The 25,906-nt window shown below is 46.4% G+C and overlaps 1 protein-coding gene across 4 annotated transcripts; it reads left to right on the top strand.

Moving 5' to 3' along the window:
* The first annotated feature begins 670 nt into the window (after positions 1 to 670).
* LOC103705794 (uncharacterized) lies at positions 671 to 10,633 on the top strand. Of its 4 annotated transcripts, none has more exons than XM_017842432.5 (2): positions 671 to 1,406; positions 8,551 to 8,757. In XM_017842432.5, exon 1 carries the CDS (start codon positions 757 to 759, stop codon positions 1,375 to 1,377), a length of 621 nt encoding a protein of 206 aa, XP_017697921.2. In that variant the 5' UTR covers positions 671 to 756; the 3' UTR covers positions 1,378 to 1,406; positions 8,551 to 8,757. The 4 variants fall into 4 exon arrangements, with proteins under 4 accessions (XP_017697921.2, XP_017697920.2, XP_017697919.2 ...); XM_017842431.5 differs by lacking the exon at positions 8,551 to 8,757 and adding an exon at positions 7,430 to 8,520; XM_017842430.5 differs by lacking the exon at positions 8,551 to 8,757 and adding an exon at positions 6,023 to 6,258.
* The last annotated feature ends 15,273 nt before the right edge of the window (positions 10,634 to 25,906 follow it).

Here is a 25,906-nt window from a genome sequence, read left to right on the forward strand (position 1 = left end):
AAAATAATGATTTGCCAAATAATTCTCACAACATGGTTAAGCATAAGAATCTCATGTATTTTCATATTTTTGTTGTCCATTATTAAAGAGTGTCAGTCACAAAATCGAAGGACGAGTTCATGAAGCATAGAACAATGGGCTAGTAATATAATGGAGCTATCAACTAGTTTTGCTGGTATGGCTACATTCATAAGGACTTATAATTCTCACAACATGGTTAGGGATAAGAATCTCATACATTTTCATATTCTTGTTGTCCATTATTAAAGAGTGTCAGTTACAAAATCGAAAGACGAGTTCATGAAGCATAGAGCTATGGACCAATAATATATTGGAGTTATTAACTAGTTTTGCTGGTATGGCTACATTCCTAAAGGCTTGTTAGTGTTGGGATTTAAATTTTTCACCGCATTATATACAATTGACAGAGAATTGCAGGTTCAATTATGTGGTCATATGATGTAGCATTTTAACATATGCTATAGCGATTATCTTATGGAAATGAACATTCACACACATATTTGTCATGAGTTGAGTGAGAGAATTCTAGGCTGACATATATGAACTGATGTCGGGAAACATGTTACCGACATTTGTTCCTAATTAAATGATGATTGCTAACATATGATTGCGGGACAACCGAACCAATTTTGCCGGATTTAAGTAGATTTCGATGCCGATTTCATTCCTCGATCGCAACCCCACGAAGAGGGAAGAGAATAGCGGGGAAGAGGACCCGGGAGACCAAGAGATCCCATGGCGACGGCCCTCTCCTCGTTCCGCTACGGCGACAGCCTCGTGGTGGTGGGGATCTCCGTATGCACCGCCTTCCTCTGCGAGGGCATCTCCTGGCTCCTCATCTACCGCACCTCCACCTACAAATCCCTCCGCTCCTCCATCGACAAGGCCTCCAAGAAGCTCGAATCCATGAAATCCACCTCCTCCTCCTCCGCCGCCGCGACCTCCGGCGCCGCTGCCGGGGCCCCCGCTGCCTCCTCCAAGAAGCCCTCCTCCCGGGCCAAGAAGATGGACCGGGTCGAGACCAGCCTCAAGGAGTCCACCCGCGACCTCTCCCTCTCCAAGTTCAAATCCGGTGCCGTCGTCGCCGGTGTCCTCTTCGTCGTGTTCGGTCTCCTCAACTCTCTGTTCGAGGGCCGGGCCGTGGCGAAGCTCCCCTTCTCGCCGATCCCTTTGGTGCTGAAGATGAGCCACCGAGGGCTTCCGGGAACCGATCCCACTGATTGTTCCATGGTCTTTCTTTACTTCCTTTGCTCCATTAGCATCCGGACTAATCTCCAGAAGTTCTTGGGGTTCTCGCCCCCGAGAGGGGCCGCCGGGGCCGGGCTCTTCCCCATGCCTGACCCCAAGATCAGTTGATCATAGGAATATGATGATTTCGATTCAAGGTCAGCAACCAACCCCGTTGTCAAAATTAGGGTTCTCTATTAATAGAAAAAAGGGTGCTTTCTTGCTTGCTTATTTAACTTTCTGGTGATTAGGTTTTTCTTCAGGGGAAATTATATTATATATTTTGATTGTTTTGATGGAGTTATTTTATGGAACCGTTGTTCATTATATTAATTTTCACTTTTGAGGAAGCTGATGTACTTATTCATTGCTTGCTTGAATCCATGGACAACAAATCATTCCGTTGGCCAATCTAATCCAAGTAAAATGTCAAACCTTGATGTGGATTTTACAGTTCCTTTGGGGGAGAGACTCATATTTGTTTACCTTTTCATCTTGAGGGATTCTGTTGTGCAAGAATGATATTATAGGATTGCTTGCATCGATCTTGGACTCTGAAGAACTCAAACTTGGGTCGCTCATCGGCAGTTGTTTGTGGGCGGGCTTGGACTTGGTAGCATTGTTTGTTGTTTGTGGTTGGGCTTGGACTTGGTAGCATTGCTAGTTGTTTGTGGGTGAGCTTGTAGCATCCGTCGTCTTCTGTTCTAGTTTTTTGTGGATTTTTCTTTCACCAACAACAGTACTATAAGTCGATTGGCTTATCACTGACAGGAGAATGTAGAAAGTGTCATGAGGATGATTTTTCATGTAACATGATGAGACTTAGGATGATAATTGATGAGAAGATATCCAAAGATTTGACTTGTGAGAGATTTTTGGTCAAGAAACTTTGGATGTCTAGAAAGCTTGGTAATTATGAAGCTTTTGGTTGCACATAATGAGCACATTATTCATTTAGTCACTTGATCTGAATAAATGACACAGGATGTGACACTTCAGAAATCAGAAAGCATAACATGCGTTAGCTAGTACTTGGGAAGGGAATGTGCATAGGCATGATGAGAGGAACTATTCTTCCACATAGGTAGGATGAGAGCAACAGTGTTGGGATTGTAATGGGCAGTAAAGCATCTGCTTGTAGCTTGACTATCTCCGTGCAAAGAGATGATCTTAACTTTAATAAGTGTCATAAGCATCCATTGCAGTACGTTTGTGTTAGAATTTTGAGGTTTGGCTAATCTTGCCTATTTAGGATGGTAGACAACCTTTTCGCTGCCCTTTGTGTTCAAGATTGTTGTTAAACTGCCAAATAATCGACGAAGTAAGATCAGAAACATTGATGACACCAAATATATTAGATTATGATTTGTAATTTCTAAAATTATTCAAGAGTGTAAGGATGAGCTATGCACCTTTATGTGAGCATTGGGTCAGATTTGTAGCCAAATCTAGTGGCAAAGCTTATACATTAGTCAAAAAGAAGTGAGCAAATGTAAATTTTGGTTGGATAGCATTTCATTTCTCGAGCACGTGATTTCTTAGAAAGAAATTTCAGTAGACCCAAAGAAAATAGAAGCAACGGTGAACTAGCCTCGTCCTACGAATGTGATTGAAATCAGAAGCTTCTTGGATTTGGCTGGGTACTGTAGGAGGTTTGTGGAAGAATTTTCTCGGATAGCTGCTCCTTTAACTTGTTTAACCAAGAAACGAGCAAAGTTTGAATGGAATGAGGATTGTGAACAAAGCTTCCAAGAGTTCCAACAAAGATTGGTATCGGCACCAATTCTTACTTTACTATCTAGTCCTGGGGGTTTTACCATTTATAGTGATGCCTTCAAGAAAGGATTGGGTTGTGTACTAATACAAAATGATAAAGTGATAGCCTATGCCTCTAGGCAGTTGAAGTTCTATGAGCAGAATTATCCAGCACATGATTTAGAACTGGCAGCGGTAGTCTTTATTTTAAAAATTTGGGGACACTGCCTATATGGAGAGCCATGTGAAATTTTCATTGACCATAAAAGCTTAAAGTGCGTATTTACTCAAAAGAAGCTAAACATGAGGCAGAGAAGATGGCTTGAACTGCTGAAATATTATAAACTAACCATTAAATACTATTTTGGAAAAGGTAATGTGGTGGTTGATGCTCTCTGTAGGAAGTCAACAACGAGCACAACAACTTTACTTACTACCCAATATCAAATTTTAAAGAATCTTGATAAGATGCAGATTGAGGTGACTACAAAACGTGCTAAGAGTATGTTGGCTAGTTTAAGAGTGCAATCAACCTTGATAGAGAGAGTAAAGACTGCCTAACAAAACGATGTCCGTTTGTGTCAACTCAAGAAAGATGTAGAAAAGGGGCTGCGACCTGAATTCAAAATTCACTAGGATGGTAATTTACGATTTGGGATCAGATTTTGTGTACCACGAGATCCTGTCATGAAGAAAAAAATTATGGAAGAAGCTCACCGATCTCGTTTCTCTATTTATCTTGGTAGCACAAAGATGTATAGAGATTTAAGGGAGCACTTTTGGTGGAATAGCATGAAAAGAGAAATAGCCAGCTTTGTAGCCCAGTACTTGGTATGTCAACAGGTAAAAGCCGAACATCAAAGACCTGCCAGGTTGTTGGAGCCATTAGAGTGGCGCTGCAGAAGCGTGGTGGGCCCATAACCCATAGGTCCCAGGATCGAAACTTGACTATGATACCATAAAATGTCCTGCCCCAAATTCGGGACATAACACGACCATGCTATCGAGGGGTACAATCCACGACAACACGAAGCCAACATTATATTTGGCCTTCAAATCCATCTCAAAGAAAATATAATAAGTAAAAGTTTAATTTTATTATCCATTAAATGCAACCAATACTGGTTCAAAGCGTCTAAATCCAAACATAAATATCAAATCCATAATCCTCAATATTTAGAGAATCATTAACTACAATTTCATAGTCAACTTACTATACTAAAATTTTTCTACATAATCGCCAAGCTTGCTAGTGTCCAAGCCCCAACCATCCTTCATTTCTATCAGCCCAATACATCTGGAGAGAAAAAAATAAAAATAGAGATATATGAGCGACACAACTTAGTAAATAAATTTTACTTTATCCTGCCGGATCAAGTATAAGTTTTTTCATGTCAATGCTTCATTTTAAAAAAATAACAAATATTTCAAAATAAGCATTTCGTAGTACAGTATATCAAGTCATAAAGCAAATCATGCATGAACAAATCATCCATCTTTCATAAACATAGTTCCATTTATATTGCAAATAAATTCGTAAATCATTCTTCACGTCATTTATTTCTATCATGGATCAAAATATTGCTCACAGATATTCATGCCATGGTCACTATAATCCGTGTCAGGGCCATCTTCGTAATCGACAAGATATCATAGTTCGTATTCGTGACCAACTTTAACTCATTGGCAGAGGGTCGTCTTCGTTGGATGCTAGCTCCAGGATGTTGCTTGGCCCTCATTTCTAAGGGCGGTCATAACAATCTGAAAACCTTTAGAAAATTTATATCTTTTTTTTAAAAAATACACATAAATAGATGAAAAACACTCAATGGCATGATCAGATTTATATTTCATAACAAAGCTATTTTTATCAAAACATTCATGAAACTATTTTCATAATAAAGCATGATTTCCATAACATATATGCTGATTCATAATTTTAAGAAAAGTATGATATTTTCAAAAAAAATAATGCACGGAAAACATGATCATTTGAAAAATAATTAGGACTATAAGATCTACTTATCTCTTTTGTCTTAAATTGTTAGACTTGGCTAGGCGACTCTGTTAGACCTATTTGAAATATTAACAGCAAAATTAATTTTTAATTAATAACTTTAAATAAATAATTCAATAAGAGAGACGGAAAGAAAGATTCTTCGCTCTTACGCTTGGTCAAGTCTTCTTGAATTATTTATTTAAAGTTATTAATTAAAAATTAATTTCGTTGTTAATATTTCAAATAGGTCTAGCAGAGTTACCTAGCAAAGTCTGACAGTCTAAGTCAAAAGAGGAAAGTAGATCTTACACTCATTATTTTTCAAATGATCATGTTTTCCGTGCATAAATTTTTTTTGAAAATATCATGCTTTTCTTAAAATTATGGATCAGCATATATGTTATGAAAATCATGCTTTATTATAAAAAATAGTTTAATGAATATTTTGATAAAAATAGCTTTGTTATGAAATATGAATCTGATCATGTCATTTAGTGTTTTTCATCTATTTATGTGTATTTTTAAGAAAAAATATAAGTTTTTTAAAGGCTCTTAGATTGCTATGACCGCACCTAGAAGTGAGGGCCAATCGACATCCTGGAGCCAGTATCAAACGAAAACGGCCTTCTGTCAATGAGTTAAAGTTGGTAACGAATATGAACTATGATATCTTGTCAATTACGAAGATGGCCCTATCATGGTTATAGTGACCATGACACGAATATTTATGAGCAATATTTTGATCCATGATAAGATTAAATGACATGAAGAATGATTTACGAATTTATTTGCAATATAAATAGAACTATGTTTATAAAATATGGATGATTTGTTCATGCAGGATTTGCTTTATGACTTGATATACTGTACTATGAAATGCTTATTTTGGAATATATGTTATGTTTTTTTGAATGATGCATTAACATAAATAAACATATGCTTGATCCGGTAAGGTAAAGTAAGATTTATTTACTGAGTTGTATCGCTCATATATCTCTATTTTTATTTTTCTCTCTCCAGATGAATAGGGTTGATAGGAACGAAGGATGGTTCGGGTTTGGAGTTCGCGCTAGCAAGCTTGACGATTATGTAGAAGAATTTTAGTATTTTAAGTTGATTTGAATTTGTAGTTAATGATTCTTTGAATATTGTGGATTATGAGTTTGGTATTTATGTTTGGATTTAGATGCTCTGAACCAATATTGGTTGCATTTAATAGATAATGATATTGGACTTTTATTTATTATATTTTATTTGAGATGGATTTGAAGGCTAAATGTAATGTTGGCTTTGTGTTATTGTGGATTATACTCCTCGGTAGCATAGTTGTATTATGTCCTGGATTTGGGGCGTGATATTTTAGAACTTGCCCTTGTAGTTGTATAGCATTTAATATTGATTGAAAAACGTAATGATTTATGTGCTTTGTCATTAGTCTGATGATGAATATATTCTTGGTCTTGCATTGGATTCCTTTGTTACAATTATCATTTTTTCTTATAAAACGCACCAACATGGTTGCCAACTCACCCAATGTAACACAAAATATATATATAAAAAAATTCAAATGCCCACTTAGATTGAGAGGATATGTACTCATATTTACCTATGTGTATACATATTCAGAGATATTTGTGTGTGGAAAAAGAGACCTGCCCTCTTTGTAGTGGGTTATGTTACTAGTTGAAAAAAAAGTGAGAGGACTAGATATATTCTTGTCGTAATACTCTATGGATCATCCAGATTTAAATCTAGTAGTTGAAAAGGTGAGAGGACTATGTATATTCTCCTCTCAAGGGGAGGAAAGCAAACTAATTGAGTTTTATCTTGTGCCAAAACATCTGGTGTGGGCATTCAAGTTGATGATCCAAAATTTCCATCTACTTCTACATACCCTTAAGTACATGTGAACCAAATTTCAAGTGGTTTGAAACTTTGAATCGTTCACAACCATAAGCCCGAAAAAATCTTTTTAATTTTTCTGTCAATGAATAACCATTAATTAAGAAATTATTCATGCATAGGTAAGTCTGCAAGTATTTAAATTTTGTGTTCATGTGTGTTTATCGAGATAGACTACTTTTGCATCTTGAATTAAGTATCCGCAGAGTTGATCATTATCTACACGTAAAATATTTATAACCAACATTCTATATTTAAAGGTCTTTTACCTAAGCCTCAGGTGGACAAAAATAGACAGTTTTAATTTGATTCGTGGAAACACTCAAACCAATTGACTTGTAGTTTATACATGCTTTAAAGGGTACTAACATGGATCCCAAAATTTATATGTATTATCATCTATTTTAACGTGACAACACTATTAGTGTTGTTCATTATGTTTTTTGGTATTTTAGATGTTTTTAAGTTATGATCAAGTTTATGGATCCTCATCTTAAAACATGCATCTTGATTTTCTACCAATAGGTTTAGAGCCTGAATACCATCAGAAGGAGCGCACTCTCTCTCTATATGCACATGCACAAACATCTGTCTTGGGAGGTCATGTTCAGCAGTGGTCATACAACCATTATAGAGAGCTTGAATCTTTGATTGTGTTGTTAGTTGGTCATTTCTTTATTAGTCCGGGAGGAGTTGGTGAATTTCCTTTCAAGTTGATTAAGGTTGGGGGCATTGCGTTTATACATCAAAAGCATGGGAACATTAGAATAATAGACTTATGGATCTGATAACAACTATAGAGTTCACTCATCATGAAGAGATAAAGAACAGTGTAACCTTCCCATTGATTCTGTGAACTTATTCAATATATTAGTAACATAACTGCAACCTTGGCAATTAGTTTCTGTAAGATAATATTGAATATGGGATAACAATTCCACTGGATTTTATTAAGGTTATTTTTATGCTTTCCTGTGGGTGTAATACTTAAGGGCTAAGAGGCAAATTACATGGTCAGTACAGTCAATGTAAAGCAAGCTGTTGAGTTGGTGAGGTGCAATTTTCTTTTATGATGTACATTGCTATATCTGACTAGTAAGGCATTGCGACAAGGCAGGCAAAACAATTTAATTTTAGTTGCTTTGCAGATGTAAGACAAATGAAAGCTAACTATTTGGTATTTTTGGCATTTTAATCTGCCTTTTTTTGGCTTCTTAATGTGCACACATATAATGAATAAATTGAGCAAAGAGCAACATAGAAAGTCATTGATAATTGTTTTGCTTAGAAGGTTTAGAACTTGAAACACAACTGAAAGCAATTACTCAAGTCTTTAATTAGTTTTTTACTAGTTTCTTTTTGTTCACTGTAATCTGGGTTATTAGAAGCACCTGAGGTTTGCTCAAGGCAATCAGTTGACTCTGATGCTCTATTAATCCTTTATCTGCTTCTTTGCATGTGCCGATTACTTTTTCCCTGCTTTAAAAAGAACCTTGGATGTCACGAAAGATGTTTCTTAAGGCTGATACGAGAAGCATGCCAAAATATTTTATCATATTATATTCTTGACATGAACTAGGTTGGGAATTTTACTTTTCAGTACAATTGCCATTTTCTGGGACATTGTGACCCTCTTCAATTTGAAGCTAAATCGAAGCGATTCTTATTGTCATACTCGACCAGTATGCTTCACACTTTAGCTGGCAGTTCAAGACCTGTAATGGATCCAATCTGGGTTGTTAGATCCAAAAATCTCATTGGAGGACTCAGTGTTTAAGTAATCATTGAATATTATTTCTTTATTGTAGTAGTAAAGAATTTTGTTTAAGTATGGTATGGATTTAAGGACAAAATGCACCTTTGCTAGCTACATGCATCTATTCATAATTCAATATGCATTGAGGCTACTCATCACATGTATCAGCCTAGGAACTCCGGGGGTCTGAAGCATTCTTCTATGAACTCATTTTGCTTATTCTCCTTTTCTCTCAGCATATCATTCTAGTCATCGTAATTTTATTTGTTTGAACCTTGCTCATTTGTTAATAATCAGATTAAAAGTTAAGTTTTGAATTCTGCATGCTTCTACACATGGTTTCATATGTTTTATTGTTCATTATGGTTAGGATGCTAGAGAGTCTTTGACACATGAATTGTGAAGGATTCATAAGCTGAAAAAAAAGAGTCAGAGTGAGACTTGATGATCATGTTATATGCTGATACCGTACTATTGGTTGCTACTCCCTCTCCATCAGTGCCACTTCTAGCTTTGCATGTTTCTCCATTGCCATTTTTTCCTTCTCTACATCTTTTTGTCAAGCCCTAACTCTATGGATCTTGGTAAACACAATCACCAAACAAACAACTTTTCAAGTGATGTGCTTTATCGCTACCATGATTTTTATTTGGCTGTTTGTTTCGATATGCATGTTTTCATTTTTGTATTCATGCAATTTCTACCCAAAAAGTCCACGAGTCCCTATGATATAGGAGACAAATTCCCCCCCTATGCACAACCAGAGCAATGCCAACCACTGCAACCCTAATAAGTTTAACATGTTATGGAAGATTTTCTTGCAAATGGACACCGAAAGCTATGCATGAAGATCATTAAATTTTATCAAGTGCCTCATTTTTGGTTTAGGGGTTTTGTGATGAATTTGGTATTATTTTTCGAACTTTGTATGCCGTGAATATAGAGAGAGTGTGCTGCAATGAGAATTATATCAGTGAAGTTTCAAATCTTTCTAACGGACAAAGAAAGAAGTTTCATGAGATGGTAGAGAGGTTTAGGAAGCAAACTATGTGATAGTAAAAAGGAATTCTCTACATCCTTAACATTGTAATTAATCAAGACCATGAATGCTTTTATCAAGATTGTCAGCAAAAGTTTAATGCATTCTAGTTCTTTCTCTTTTTTCTGGTTTCAATATTTGTCCACCCACTGCTAAAAAGGATATCATTCATTTGATTTGTCATGGAAACAAGAACGGGCACCATGACTAATATTAATGATCAGGCATCAAGGATGTTTCATGATGGAGCTAATAGTTTATGGTTTGATAAATTATTAAAACATCAAAGATAAGTTTGAAGGTTTTCTTATGTATACATGATCGTGTATAATTTTTGAGACCAAGGATGTAAAGGAACATAATGGTTCCCACGCTCTTAGGGCCCCATAGAATGATTCAATATGACTGCCAGCAGACAATGTTATTAGAAGTATCATTGAGAGTGAATATGTTTTATTTGTGGTGACTTGCAGCATTTTGACTTCTCCTCAACAGATTTTGCATGTCGAGTTTTTTTTAGTACCTTATCAGTATTTATTTATTTCCTTCTAATTTCTTTCCATAGTACTTTTTGGGCTCGGGCTCAGGTTGAGTTAATGCTGATCTCTGCTTTGCTTTTGTGCAGTGTATCAACTGATCCACAAGAGGGCATCTTGCCGAGGTAGCAGAGTGGATCTTTTAGTGAGAAGCAGGCAAGCTCAACAAAGATAGAATTTTAGAAGTTGGGAGGACAAAGTATATCAGTTTCTTTATTTGTGCAAGCATGGATTTGGTTGATAACTTCATTGTACTTCCAATGATAATACACCTTAATATGTAATTTCTGACTGAAATTCATGTATTGGCTAATGAGAAATCTGTGACAGACCCACCTCTAGAATCACGGCCCAAAAATTAGTGAGGTATCAAAATTCTCTAATCATATCTTGGTTCTTGTTTTGATGTGGAAATCTTAAGGCATGTATTCAAGTACAAGAGTACCAGCTTAATCTGTTATTGAACATGAGCAAGGAAATGAAAAATTCTTGCAAGGGGGATAAATTGCCAGTGATCAGACAGATCGAGATTGGAAAGTTGGTCTTCCAGTCCATATTCAGAAGCGGTGAAATTGACAGTCGATGCGCTTATTATCCCTATTCCTTAATGGAATTTAAACATAGTTCATGGTTTATTTGTTGGCAAACAGGTTCTGCATAGCATATACGATTACAATCTGTAGTTTTAAAATCTTGTACCCCATTTTATGAGTTGTAGCTACATGGGGTACAAGATTGTAATTGCCCGGGTTTTCGAGTAGTTTTTTCTTTGCCAAATTGCCCGAGTTTTGTAAGGACATATTCGAAGAAATTCTGACCCATTTCAGTAATTCCCTGGATACTCCTTGTTGCATGACCTGGAATATAATTTGCTGGTCCTCATTGCTGGTTATACTTTAAAGTCCATAAACTTTCACCTCAATTGGATCATGCTTTACAAATAAAATTAAAGACCACACCAACATTTTAGTCATTTATTTTTTATAATAGACGAGTGAATAGGGATTAGAGGGCGATGGTTGTGCAAGATGGCTATTCTAGCTGTCCATTTCTCTCTATATAGATATAGAACATCCGACTGCGTTTGCTCTGGATTTCAATTATGCTCGTTAAGCTGTTTGTTCAATTTACAATTGGATATGAATGCACATACGTGGTTTTGACTTCACCCATATTTGGATAGATCAGGTATGAAGATTTGGATATTTGTATATACATAAATGTGCATATAAATCGTTTTCTATGATGCCCAAGTTGTGTTATGGACATTCTAAATTTTAACAAAAATAAATGGATGTATGTCTTCCTGTTGGATCAACAGAGCCCTTAACCTATTCGTGTGGAACTCTCTTTTGTTGGCAGATCATATAGTGGGTCCCCTCTCTCTTCTGCTGGCTTTATGCTCAAAATTGCTGTGATGCTGCTGTGCTGGACGTGCACGCTATATGTAGTAGAAAATTTGATGCATTATTTTTTTATAGATGTCTAAAGAACACTCTTAGGAAATGAGGATGGTCAGTTTTACAAAAAGACGTGTCTGGTTCGATGGTTCCACCTTTTTTTTTTTTTTTTTTTTTTTTAGTGTTTCACTATATTCAGGTGCGAGTATGTCACGAGGAATCAAAATACAAAACATAGACTAGTCCCCGCGGAATGGAATCAAAGATGGTGTGAGTACGCCACCTTTGCTTGTGAGTGGTTGGACGAGGTGGCATGCACCATTTTTGCCCACCAGGTCAGGCGGTTTACAGTGGGGTGATGGATTCAAGGGAGACTTGGCTTAGGAGAATTCCAACAACCCAAAGGCAACAAGAGCGACTGTTAGGAAAAAACAGTCTTATTAGATAATGTGGTCGGCCAGAATCACAGCACAAACAACTAAGAGCCATGGAATTCATATTCCGAAGACATTGCTTCTCATCATAAAACAAACATAGTTAGTCACCATCAGTGGCTTTTTTGGCAGTTGAATGCTTGTTAGTTGTTGCAACTTACAAGAGGTGATCACATCTAATTATATACATCATGCATGCCACAGTTTCTGCACCTTATGTGGGCTCCATACGTCAAGCGAGATGGTGTAAATCTAGGGTTCCTGAATCGACCGTTGGAAATTTTGGTTGAAAACAAAATGGCTGGGCGACGTGGGACGTGCATGCACGTCCGACTGCATGCCTCCATGTTGAGGTGGCGGTCGGTTAGCGGTTGGGCGTTGTCGCTTCGAATCTAAAAGCCCGGTTTCCCCGCGAAACGCGTCGGCCTCTCTTTCCTAACGCCCCACCTCTCTCTAACCAATTCCTCCTCCTCCTCCCCCTTCTCCTTCGCCAACTCTCCTCCCGTCTGAACTTCTTTTCTCTCCTTTTCTTTCTTTTATATTTATTCCCTCACTGTCTAGGCGGGGTGGAGGTCTTAGGATATTAGATTTTTTATTTTTATTTTTTTGATTCCTCTTCGAATTTTGGTTTGACAATTTTGTGTTAGAGAACTGATTCAATATCGAATCTTTTCTGCTGATTGATTCTCAGTGAGTATCGCACTCCCTTTCTCTATAGGCTGATGATTTTTAGAAGATTTTTGTTACGTTTCGTGATTCTCTATGATTCAAATCTTAGAGAACTTTTTCCTTTCTTGGTAAACATTTGTGTTACTAAATGATGATTGATTATCTTGACGAGTGGGTGCCTTTTACATTGAACCAATTAGCAATAGGATGGAAACTTTTGTGTGCCTTCACCCTTTTATTTTGCATGCTTTGTGGACGTGTATTGCATTGGAAATTATTGAGTTAGTTTGTTTGGAGATAGGATGCATATGACACTGATCGATTGTGCATCGTTGTTATGCTTGCAGGACTGATTCTTTTTTTATTAGGAGGCGAATTGGTGTTTTTAAGTTGATGTGGTGAACAGTTCTGTATATAATTTGTGAAGGTGTTTATTGTACCAACTTCCTTGAACATGCTATGCTGTGGAGGTGCCGATGAAGATACTTATGGTCCACTAGTCAACACACTGCGCGCCCTAACCATAATGTTCCAGGTAAAATCTTTTGTCCTGATTTTAAGTAGGTCACCTGAAGCCATGCTCATAGTTTACTGATTCTTGGGGTAGACTGTTTAGAACCACATCATATGTTTGTCATAATTGAAATATCCAATCATGCTTGTTCTTCTTTATAAGGAGTTCCCCACAAAGGTTGATAAATTTTGTGTGGCTCTAAATTAATTTATCGTTTTCTTAAAATCTTGAAAAAATCACTTATCTGTCATTTCCTGCTTTCTTCGAAAACACGGTGGGGGCTATGAACACTTGGTGGATGTGATAATGATAATTTATAAAAGGCTCTTGTTGGGGGAAAAACCCCAAGTCATACCGCCACGGAGGCGCTCGGCCAAAAAGCGCCGACCGGAAAGGCGCTCGGCCGAAGAGTGCCGACCAAAGAACACCAACCAGAGGGGTGCTCGGCTAGAGAGCGCCGATCTGAAAAGATGCTCGGCCCAAGAGTGCCGACCGGAGCGCCAAGAGGCGCTCGGACCAACCAACGACCAAGTAGGGATGCTCGGCTAGAAAGAGCCGACCAGAGGACGCCGACCAGAAAAGCGCTCGATTAGAAGGCGCTGACCAGAGAGGAAAGCGCGCGGAATAAAGGCGCTCGGCTAGAAAGAGCCGACCAAAGGGCGCCGACCAGGAGCATTAGAAGCAACCCCGCCACAGGACGCCCCATTGGGCGACCAGCTCGGCTCGGCACCCCTGCCGAGCCGATTGCCTTGACCAGATGTTCAACTCCTACTTAACCCCCTGAGGGACTTGACAACTCCATTACAACCTGCCGCTATCTCCAAGCCGTCAAGGCATAAGATCTCCGCAGGTATTTGGCACGACCTGCCATTAATGCATGAGACCTCCTCAAGTCTCCGATGCGCTCAGTCATTTAATGAACACGGCTCAAGACGATCTCCGGATCACTGAACCATCAAAGCGTATGGCTCTCCCTGACCGCCGGTTCATTCGGTAATAAATGCGCTTACCATCCATGGACCCCGGGCCTACCACGGCCGGCGGTTCAACCACTCTAACAGGTCCGATCGACCGTGACAACTCCCTGGTTTCGGTCTGAGTCGGCCTTATTTTTCACTATGCCATTAATGGGCCAAATCATGCCCAATTATTACAAAAGAGGACAAACTCCCTGTCACCTCCCGGGCAACATAAAATTCCTCTATAAAAGGGAGCCTGGGAGGAAAGAGAGGGAGGAGGGACTGAAACACAACAGCACAGACGATTAAGCACCAATATCCTCTTATTCTTCTTCACCCTCTGGCTTGCTCTCTCCACATATTTGCCCCCTCTGACTTAAGCATCGGAGGGCCGGCGCCAGGGAGCCCGGCCACCGGCTTCTTTTTTGCAGGACGGGACAGGACAGGACGCACTCTCCTCTCCGCTCTCTCACACATCCTAGGAGGGCACAGGATGACGCTGCCGGCCGGCGCACCGCCGTCCGCCCTCCCCGCGGCGGAGCTCCTCCTTCCCCAGCTTCGCGGCGGCCCCCGGGTCCAATTTCCAGCAACAGTTGGCGCTAGAGGAAGGGCCCGAGTTCGCTGCCATGAAGCTAAGAAGCAAAGGGGCTTCCAATGCCTCTCGACGTCCTCCACCCAGTCCTGAGCATTCCGTCCGGAACTCACCACCTCCGGCCGAGTCAACCCCTCAAGTTCGGCCGGAGCAGTTTGATGCCCTGGTGCAACAAGTGCAAGCCTTGGCTACCGCTGTCCAAAGCTTGCAACCCAGGGGCATCCCAACGGCACCGCCTCCTCCGGCTCCAGCTCAACCGGAGCCTCCTACAAGCGGACTTCCCCTTCGAGGTCAGGACTCCCAAGTCCAGACCTCCCTCTGGAGAGAGCACCTAGCCAGAGGCTACGGAGGCTGGCCGCAGCCTTCAGAAGCTGAGTCGGTTCCAGGGCAACCTGCGCTCGAACGAACCGCTGCAGCAATCCTCCAGAATGATGAACTCGACAAGAAGGTCGAGAAGTTGGAGCGCCAAATCTAGGCACTCCACGGGAGAAAATCAGGACGTGATAACGACTTCGAGTTCACTACGAAGTCACCCTTCTCCCCGGAGATCGAAGATGAACCGGTCCCACTACGGTTCAAGATGCCCCAGGTGGAGCCCTACAACGGCAAGGCTGATCCCCTTGACCACCTGGAGAATTACCGGGTCTTAATGGCCCTACAAGGAGCCTCGGAGGCCATGATGTGCAAAGCTTTTCCGGCGACACTCCGAGGGCCAGCCCGGCTTTGGTTCACCGGGCTGAAGCCGAGTACTGTCTCTTCCTTTGAGCAGCTCGGCAGACAATTTGTTGGCAACTTTGCCGCCAGCCAGCCCCAGCGGCGGACATCCGACTCCCTCCTTGATATCAAACAAAAGGAGGGAGAATCCTTCAAGGAGTACTTGGACCGGTTCACCGCCGCAACATGGGAGGTTCGGGAGCTTGACCAGTCAATCGCCATGTCGGCGTTGAAGACTGGAGCCCGGTCCTACAGATTCCTCTTCTCGATCGAGAAGAATTTCCCCACGGACCTCACCGAAATGTTCGCTCGGGCGCGGAAGTATGCCAAGGCAGAAGAAGCCGTGGCGGTTAGGCGGGGCGGGACCGAGCAGAACCCCAAGAAGAGACGTCGCGAGGAGCGCGGCCAGCCCAGAAGCCCGTCTCCGCGACGAGCTAAGAATCCGCCCCGCCCAAAGAGTCCACCCCGGTTGAGAGGACCGCCACAGCAGAGGTCACCACTCCGCCCGAGGTTCCCACTGCAGGCCCGTGCACCCGAAGGGAGGTATGAAAAGTATACTCCCCTCAATGCTCCTCGGGCTGAAATCCTCATGGAGCTTGAGAGTCGGGATTGCATCCAGCTCCCACCTCCGAAGCCAGACACCAGAATCCGGCGTGATCTTCGGAAGTATTGCCGTTTCCACCGGGATCACGGCCATGATACCGAGGATTGTTATCAGCTCCGAAATGAAATCGAAGCACTCATCCGCCGAGGAGTGCTCGATCGGTTTGTGCAAGGCCGGCGTGAAGGGAAGAAGCCAGCCGAAGGAGCAGCACAGCCTGAAGGTTCAAATGCCAACAGGCCCATCGCCGGCGTCATCAACACTATCCGAGGCGGGACCTCGGCTGGAGAAGCCTCAGGGGAAGAAGCCTCCTCGAAGCACCCACGCACCTCTGAAGCCATCTCCTTCTCAGATGATGATCTAGAGAGAGTCGAAACTCCCCATGATGATGCCGTGGTCATCTCCATGATCATAAATAAATTTGATGTAAAACGCATCCTGGTTGATAATGGAAGCTCGGCGAATGTTTTGTATTTTGGTGCTTATTGCAAAATGGGGATGATAAAAGAACAGCTACGGAGGATGAATGCTCCGCTAGTTGGATTCACTCGGGATTCAGTCCCAGTAGAGGGCGAGATCGACCTTCTGGTCACAGCCGGGCTCGCCCCTCGTGAGAGTACCGTGGGTATGAGCTTCCTTGTAATACGCCTGCCCTCGGTTTACAACGCCATCCTCGGAAGGCCAGGACTCAACGCCCTCCGAGCAGTGGTCTCAACTCACCACCTGCTGATGCGATTCCCTACCAGCCAGGGAGTCGGTGAAGTTCGAGGGGACCAAATGGTGGCAAGACGATGCTACCTAGCGACCCACGAAGCAAGACAACCAGCCGAGGTGCCTGCCCCAACGACTGACCAGCCCTCAACTGAAGTTATGGAGGCACGGGTCAACCCCCAGAAAGAGCGGGTAGAGCCTGGTGAGTTGTTAATTCAAGTTCCCTTACGAGAGAACTTTCTCGAGCTAACCGTGCAGGTCGGCTCTGGCCTTGGCGAACACGAGAGGAGTCGCCTCGTTAACTTCCTACGGGACAATATGGATGTCTTCGCATGGTCGCCTGCAGACATGCCAGTGATAGATCCGGAGGTCATGGTCCACCGGCTTCAGGTGAAGCCGACCTGCAAGCCCGTGCGACAAAAGAAGCGAGGCGCCGCCCCTGAACGACAACGAGCAGCAGCCGAGGAGGTCGGCAAGCTCCTTGAAGCCGGCTTCATCCGGGAGATATCCTACCCGGAATGGCTCGCTAATGTGGTCCTCGTCAAGAAAGCCAGCGGGAAGTGGCGTATGTGCGTGGACTACACCGACCTGAATAAAGCCTGCCCGAAGGACAGCTTTCCACTTCCCAGCATCGACCAGCTCGTGGACTCCACCTCGGGTCACGAGCTGCTGGCATTCATGGACGTCTTTTCCGGATACAACCAGATCCGCATGGCGCCAGAAGATGAGGAAATGACAGCCTTCATCACCGTCGGGGGAACCTACTGCTACAAAGTGATGCCATTCGGCTTGAAAAACGCCGGGGCAACTTATCAAAGGCTGGTCAGCCGGATCTTCAAAGACCAAATAGGCCGAAACATGGAGGTCTACGTGGATGACATGCTGGTGAAAAGCAAGGTGGCGCAAGACCACATAGCCGACCTCAATAAAGCATTCTCCACACTCCGAAAGTACCAGATGAAGCTCAACCCAGCCAAATGTGCATTCGGGGTCACCTCCGGCAAATTCCTCGACTTCATCATTACACAACGAGGAATTGAGGCCAATCCAGAGAAGATCCGAGCCCTCCAAGAGATGACGCCTCCCAGGACGGTCAAAGAGGTACAGCGGCTCACGGGCCGAGTGGCAGCCCTCGGGAGATTCATCTCCCGCTCGGCCGAGCGCTGCCTTCCATTCTTTGCAGCCCTCAAGAAGCCGAAGAACTTTTTGTGGTCGGACGAGTGCCAGCAATCTTTTGAAGAGCTCAAGCACCTACTGGCTTCCCCTCCCCTGCTCATGAAGCCTCAACAGGGTGAGCTCCTCTACTTGTATCTGGCTGTCTCCCCTGTAGCAGTAAGCTCGGTCCTGGTCCGAGAGCAGGGCGAACTCCAGAAGCCAGTATATTATACCAGTCGGGTCTTAAGGGACGCCGAGACCCGATACTCCAAGCTTGAGAAGACCGCCTATGCTTTGGTCATCTCGGCTCGGAGGCTCCGACCCTACTTCCAAGCTCATACAGTGGCTGTGCTGACTGACCAGCCGGTCAAGCAGATCCTGCAGAGATCAGATCGTGCGGATCGGATCACTAAATGGGCCATTGAGCTCGGGGAATTCGACATCGAGTACCGGCCCAGACCGGCGATCAAAGCACAAGCACTCGCAGACTTTATAGTCGAGTGCACCATACCGGATGAGGTCGAGCCTGAACCTGAGCCACCGGTGGAGCAGACCCCGAGTTTGACATGGACTTTGCATGTCGATGGCTCTTCAAACTCGGGGGGTAGCGGAGCGGGACTTATCCTCACCAGCCCGGAGGGGGTGGTTGCCGAGCAAGCCTTGCGCCTCGAATTTCCTGCTTCAAATAACATGGCGGAGTATGAGGCACTTGTCGCCGGGCTTAAGCTAGCCAAAGAGCTAGGAGTGAAGGACTTGAAGGCCTTCAGTGATTCTCAGCTCGTCGTCAACCAAATTGTGGGCGGCTTCGAAGCCAGAGACTCGACCATGCAGAAGTATCTTCAGAAGGTACGGGATCTCGTCTCGACCTTGGAATCCTTTCATATTCAACATGTTGCCAGGTCGGAGAACCTAAGGGCCGACCAGCTATCAAAGCTGGCGTCCTCTCGCATGAGCGAGCTTCCCAAAGAGGCAGTACTGAAATATCTCCAAAAGCCCAGCACAGACGAGCCCGAGCAGACCCTCTGCACTGAGTTCGAGCCAAGCTGGATGGATGAGCTCACCAGCTACCTGCAAGACGAAGTCCTCCCCACCGATGAACGAGAGGCTCGCCGAATCAAGCGCTCCGCCACCCGATACATACTATATGAGGGAAGGCTCTATCGGAGATCTTTCACGTCTCCCCTCCTCAGATGCCTCCGCCCAACGGAGGCTGATTACGCCATGCGCGAAGTCCATGAAGGGATTTGTGGAAACCATCTGGGAGGGCGAGCATTGGCCCACAAAATTCTACGCCAAGGATACTATTGGCCGACACTCCAGAAGGATGCTATGGGCTTCGTCCAAAGATGTGACCGGTGCCAAAGGAACGCCAATGTTCAGCGCCGGCCCTCGGCTCCTTTGACTTCTATCAGCTCCCCTTGGCCTTTTGCCTAGTGGGGAATTGACATCCTCGGGCCATTTCCACTGGCCACCGGGCAAAGAAAGTTCTTGGTCGTCTCCATCGACTATTTCACAAAGTGGGTGGAAGCTGAGCCCCTCGCCCGGATCACCGAGCAGAAGATGCGGGATTTCGTCTGGAAGTCCATTATCTGCAGATTCGGGCTTCCCCGCATCCTTATCTCTGACAACGGTCGCCAGTTCGACAACATTCACTTCAGAGAGTTCTGCTCCGAGCTTGGCATTGACCATCGCTTCACCTCGGTCGCGCACCCTCAGACGAACGGAGAAACCGAGGTAACTAACCGTACTATTTTGCAGGGTCTCAAAGCCAGGCTCGACAAATCCAAAGGACAATGGGTCGAAGACCTATACAATGTCCTGTGGGCTTACCGGACCACGTTCCGCGTCCCCACCGGCGAGACTCCCTTCAACCTGACATACGGGACGGAGGCTGTCATCTCGCTGGAGATTGGGATTCCTTCTCCAAGAGTCAAGCATCACGACGCCAACTCCAACTCTTTGCAGCTCAGAAGCAACCTTGACCTAGTCGAGGAAACAAGGGAGGCCGCCCGAGTTCGTATGGCGAGGTACCAGCAAAAGACAGCTCAGTACTACAACGCCAGGGTCAAAGTCAAATCTTTCAGACCAGGGGACCTTGTCCTCAGAAGAGCTGAGGCCTCCCGACCAACTGAGCGAGGGAAGCTGGCCCCAAACTGGGAAGGACCATACCGAGTCACGCGCGTCCGCCGACCCGGAACTTACAAATTGGAGTCTCTAGATGGGACTCCCATTCCGCGGAGTTGGAGCTCTGAAAATCTCCGCGTGTACCACCAGTAGAGCCCTAAGGGGTTCCCCATTATTCAACCATTGAATTTCATTCTATGAATTTCATTTTACAATAAACTGATGGTTTGCGTGCTTATTCCGAGCTCACCAATTCTCCTGATTATCTCATGCCATCAGGTTTATTCTTCTTCCCTGACCACGGTTGGGATGCCCCGAGACGTCGGGATGCCCCGGCTATAGGGATGGCTCGAGACGTCGAGATACGGTCTTAAGTGACTGACGAGCTCGGCTCGTCCTCCATCGACTTCCACCGACGAGCTCGGCTCGTGCTCCATCGGCCAACGAGCTCGGCTCGTTCTCCTACCCCGACCTAGGCCGGGATGCCTCGAGACGTCGAGATGCCCCGATTCTTCGGGATGCCCCGATACGTTGGGATGCGGTCTCCACTGACCAAGACGAGCTCGGCTCGTTCTCCACCAGCAACGAGCTCGGCTCGTTCTCCTACCCTGACCACGGTCAGGATGCCCCGCTACAACGAGATGCCCCGATTCGTCGGGATGGCCCGAGACGTCGGGGTGCGGTCTTAAGTGACCGGACGAGCTCGGCTCGTGCTCCATCGACTAGAGTAGCGGTCCTCTCTGACCGGACGAGCTCGGCTCGTGCTCCATCGACTATTGAGTAGCGGTCCTCTCTGACCGGACGAGCTCGGCTCGTGCTCCATCGACTAGAGTAGCGGTCCTCTCTGACCGGACGAGCTCGGCTCGTGCTCCATCGACTATTGAGTAGTGGTCCTCTCTGACCGGACGAGCTCGGCTCGTGCTCCATCGACTATTGAGTAGCGGTCCTCTCTGACCGGACGAGCTCGGCTCGTGCTCCATCGACTAGAGTAGCGGTCCTCTCTGACCGGACGAGCTCGGCTCGTGCTCCATCGACTATTGAGTAGCGGTCCTCTCTGACCGGACGAGCTCGGCTCGTGCTCCATCGACTATTAGAGTAGCGGTCCTCTCTGACCGGACGAGCTCGGCTCGTGCTCCATCGACTATTGAGTAGCGGTCCTCTCTGACCGGACGAGCTCGTCTCGCGCTCCTACCCCGACCTCGGCCGGGATGCCTCGAGACGTCGAGATGCCCCGGTTTATCGGGATGCCCCGATGCGTTGGGATGCAGTCTTCATTGACCAAGACGAGCTCGGCTCGCTGTCCGCCGGCTTCAGCCGACGAGCTCGGCTCGTTCTCTATCGCCGGATTTCTCTGCCGACATCCCCAAAGAACGGAGTCCGAGCAGAGAAGCGTCTCCAGTCGCCTCGGCGCAAGGACGCACACGGTACAAGATACCCATTTAATTAATGCTTCCACATTAATGTCTCTATATTGTCTATTCTATTCTTGGATTTCTCTGCCGACGTCCCCAAAGAATGGAGTCCGAGCAGAGAAGCGTCTCCAGTCGCCTAGGCGCAAGGACGCACACGGTACAAGGTACCCATTTAATTAATGCTTCCACATTAATATCTCTATATTGTCTATTTTATTCTTGGATTTCTCTGCCGACGTCCCCAAAGAATGGAGTCCGAGCAGAGAAGCGTCTCCAGTCGCCTCGGCGCAAGGACGCACACGGTACAAGGTACCCATTTAATTAATGCTTCCACATTAATGTCTCTATATTGTCTATTCTATTCTTGGATTTCTCTGCCGACGTCCCCAAAGAATGGAGTCCGAGCAGAGAAGCGTCTCCAGTCGCTTCGGCGCAAGGACGCACACGGTACAAGGTACCCATTTAATTAATGCTTCCACATTAATGTCTCTATATTGTCTATTCTATTCTTGGATTTCTCTGCCGACGTCCCCAAAGAATGGAGTCCGAGCAGAGAAGCGTCTCCAGTCGCCTCGGCGCAAGGACGCACACGGTACAAGGTACCCATTTAATGTTTTTACGTTATCTATTCTGCTTTTGGATTTCTCTCTGCCGACGTCCTCAAAGAACGGACACCGAGCAGAGGAGCATTTTCAATCGCCTCGGCGTGAAACACTCACGATACCAACAAACTTGGTATAAACAGTGTTGAATCCCCGTCACGAGCTGACGAGCATTCGACCCATTCGCTGGAAAAGAATCCGACCCGCCCCGGCAATGTGGGGCTCGGACCCAAAGTTTACTAACTTTGCTAAAAAGTTGTCCCAGTGACTGCTTTAGGGCTTGGTCGAAATCTGGGTTAGGCTCGGAAAGACTCTTCGAGCCCAAATCCCTTAAGCACAAGCGTTGCTATACCACTGGTCGAAGGGCCGAGCAATGGAGCTCGGCTAGCCAAACCTAAAACCAAACCCTGTGGCGGGTAAAGCTGAGGCCCTAGGGCCCATGTCCTCGGAACCTAAAATGGATCCGAGCAGAGAAACTTGGACTACAACAGACGAGTTTCCAAAAAAGTATATTCATTTCAAAAAGCCCGTAGGCTGAGTACAAAAATTCGGGTTCGGCCCTTACAAGTATAGGGGACCATCCCGACTTTACAAAAATGACAAAATTACACTCTAAGGCTCGAGCTCGACCACTTCGGCTTCGGCAGTGCCGGGGGCGGCGGGCTCAACAGCCGGGACCTCCTCGGCCTCGACAGCGATAGGAATAGCCTCGGAGGCGACCTCGGCAACTTCGGGGACGGCTCCGGCCGCCTCGGCCAGACCTCCCTGGTCGGCCCCCGGAGTTTCTGCCTCCGCCTCCGCCTCCGGCCTTTCGACTCCTGCTCCCGATCGGAGCAGGTTTACATCAAAATCCGGGAGGAGCCGCCGCAGCTGGTTGCGGAAGTCCCGGAAGCCCTGGATTAGCCCATTCACGCCCTCCTCTGCTAAGAGGTCGCGGAACTCCTCCGACTCGCGAAAGAGCGCCACCGCGCTCGGGGCTTGCTCCCGAGCCTCATGATAGGTGGCCTTCCGCTCGAGGTCCCTTAGCTCCCGCTCGAGCTCTAAGTGGCGAACGCGGGCATTCCCCACCTCCTGCTCACGGGAGGCCAGCGCTTCCTCGGCTTTGGCCAACCGAGCCTCTGCGGCGCGCAGCTCGGACCTCGCCAGTGCATGCGCGCCCTTCTCCTCATCGAGCTCTGCGGTAAGAGCTCGAACCCCCTCCTCGGATGCTCCAACTTTTTCCTGGAGCACCTGACGTTCGGCCTCGGCGGCTTGGTACTTCGCCTCGGCGGCTAGGTACCTCGCCTGGGCCTCGTCATAACCGCGCTGGCACCTCCGGGTTTTCTCCCGGTATTCTTGGACTAGGTGCATCAGCATCTCCGTCTCGTGTAAATGCTGTAAAAGAGACGAAAAGAAAAACATAAGGCGCCACTAGTAGAAAACCTATACAGATTACACAGGTGGAAAATTTTACTTACCCGGACGACGTTACAGCGGGTCATGTCCATGAAAGCATTGTAGCTCATGGACTGCATCGCGGCCCGGTCGGCTGGGAGCAGCGCGACCCGGAATATCTCATGCGCTACTCGAGGATTTTCGAGGGCTGAATCACCCTCGAATACCGACCAGGTGAGTGCGAGGGGCACCCGTTCTTCCAAGCCCGATGGGCCCGGAAGGCCAGCATCGGCTGGCCTAGGCGGAGCCGACCCCAAGGCTCCCTGATTGATCCCCAGCTCGGAGCTAGGGGGTTGGGGTCGAACGAGCGGCTGATTTGACCGCCGCACAACTATAGCGGGGCGTGCAAGCACGGGACCCGCGGAACTCCTCCCCTGGTCGGCAACTGAAGCGTCCTGCCGACCAGGAATCTGCGCTAAAGGCGCTGGGCATGGGGGCGCCACCGAGGCTTCTCTGGAGCCCGAGCCCCCGGAATCCGCGCCCTCTCTCCGACCAGCTTCGGGGCGCACGGGCTGAGAAGGGCCCGCCTCGGAGTGAGCGGGGCGAGAAGGACCCGCCTCGGCCACCGCTGCCGCCGGGGGCGCTGGGGTCGCCGAGACCTTCTGTTTCTTCCTCGGCTCGGTGGGCTCGCCCGAGAGCTCGGCTGCCCTCTTCTGGAAGCGGGCGTAGAGGACTTCGCTTTTCGTCACCATCTTTGCGATATCTGCAAAGGCAAAAAGGATTAGAACATTAGAACAGTAAGGAAATAAAAAGACATCTTGTAACTACTTACCGTGGGGACGCGCCGAGCTCAAGCCCACGTTCACCAAAGCGTCCTCACATATGAGGCCGTTCAGTAAGATGCCGTCCCCGAGACTGCGGATGGCGTCGAGGATCCCCTGCTCACGCGGAGAAAGCTGGGGGGGCCTGTTGATAGACTTAAGCTGGGCCGGCCCCCACCTGGGGTCAAACCCCCAGGACCGTTCAGAGCCAAGAAAGAAGAATTTCTCCTTCCAGCCATGAATGGACGAGGGGGCACCATGAAAGAGTGGCCGACCCGCCCGAAGGGCGATGTAAAGCCACTCCCCGTCTCCCGGATTCGACTTAAAGATAAAAAGTCGCCGGAAAACGTTGACAGAGGTCGGAATCCCCTGCAGTAAACACAGTGACAGGAAGCCCATCACTGTCCTCCAGGCATTCGGAGTGAGTTGCGCCGGAACCAACTGGCATACCGTCAGCAACTCATTCACGAAGCCGTGAAGAGGAAATCGGAGGCCGGCCCAGAGTGATTCCAGGTGCACTCCAATCCGGCCTACCGGAGGATCGGTTATCCGATCCCTTCGCCTGGCGGGCTCCAAACGGAACCCTTGAAGAGGGAAAAACCACTCTTCGGTCATTTCGACCTCCAGGACGCTCATGGTAGATGCAACCTCACTGGGAAGAGAACCCATTGAGAAAGAGAGATTAAAAAGAAAAAGGGGGACCTCAGGAAGACGCCGGAGAAAAGAACTTCGGACTGTGAAAAGCTGGGAGAAGAAAAGCTAGAAGCAGAAGGCAATAGGAAGGGGACGGAGGGCCAGGGGGGAGTTTATATAAACCTCCCCAACGGCCCCGATCGGCAAAAGAAAAGCTGCACCCCGTTGAGATGACAACACGTGTCGGTCTAAAAGACAGAACGACACATTTAATTAGAGCCAGCGCTTCGAACATTGAAGCGCCCCATCGGATCGTGCGGAAAGGCGTCCGCAATCGAAGATCGTGTGGCCCCATCATGAGCCCACGACGCAAGGACGCTTCGCGAAAGGTGCCCTAATAATGAGGCTTTTCGGGAAAGAAGAGACGCCGCCTATTAAAGGCATTTCGAAGCGTCCGATAAAATTTTCCAACTATTAAAATTTTTGAAATTCGTAACGGCCCAACTAAAGCTACTTCCCGCGCTCCAGCTGGTAGCCAACTGGAACTCGGAAGTCGGGGGGTAGTGTTGGGGGAAAAACCTCAAGTCATACCGCCACGGAGGCGCTCGGCCAAAAAGCGTCGACCGGAAAGGCGCTCGGCCGAAGAGTGCCGACCAAAGAACACCAACCAGAGGGGTGCTCGGCTAGAGAGCGCCGATCTGAAAAGATGCTCGGCCCAAGAGTGCCGACCGGAGCGCCAAGAGGCGCTCGGACCAACCAACGACCAAGTAGGGATGCTCGGCTAGAAAGAGCCGACCAGAGGACGCCGACCAGAAAAGCGCTCGATTAGAAGGCGCTGACCAGAGAGGAAAGCGCGCGGAATAAAGGCGCTCGGCTAGAAAAAGCCGACCAAAGGGCGCCGACCAGGAGCATTAGAAGCAACCCCGCCACAGGGCGCCCCATTGGGCGACCAACTC

This window comes from Phoenix dactylifera, chromosome 15 (assembly GCF_051530095.1).
Source record: "Phoenix dactylifera cultivar Ajwa chromosome 15, Ajwa_hap1_PhDact_Kaust_v1.1, whole genome shotgun sequence".
NCBI classification, from domain to species: Eukaryota; Viridiplantae; Streptophyta; class Magnoliopsida; order Arecales; family Arecaceae; genus Phoenix; species Phoenix dactylifera.

Coding starts and splice junctions, on each gene's coding strand:
- LOC103705794 (XM_017842432.5), top strand. CDS start 757: ATGGCGACGGCCCTCTCCTCGTTCCGCTACGGCGACAGCCTCGTGGTG.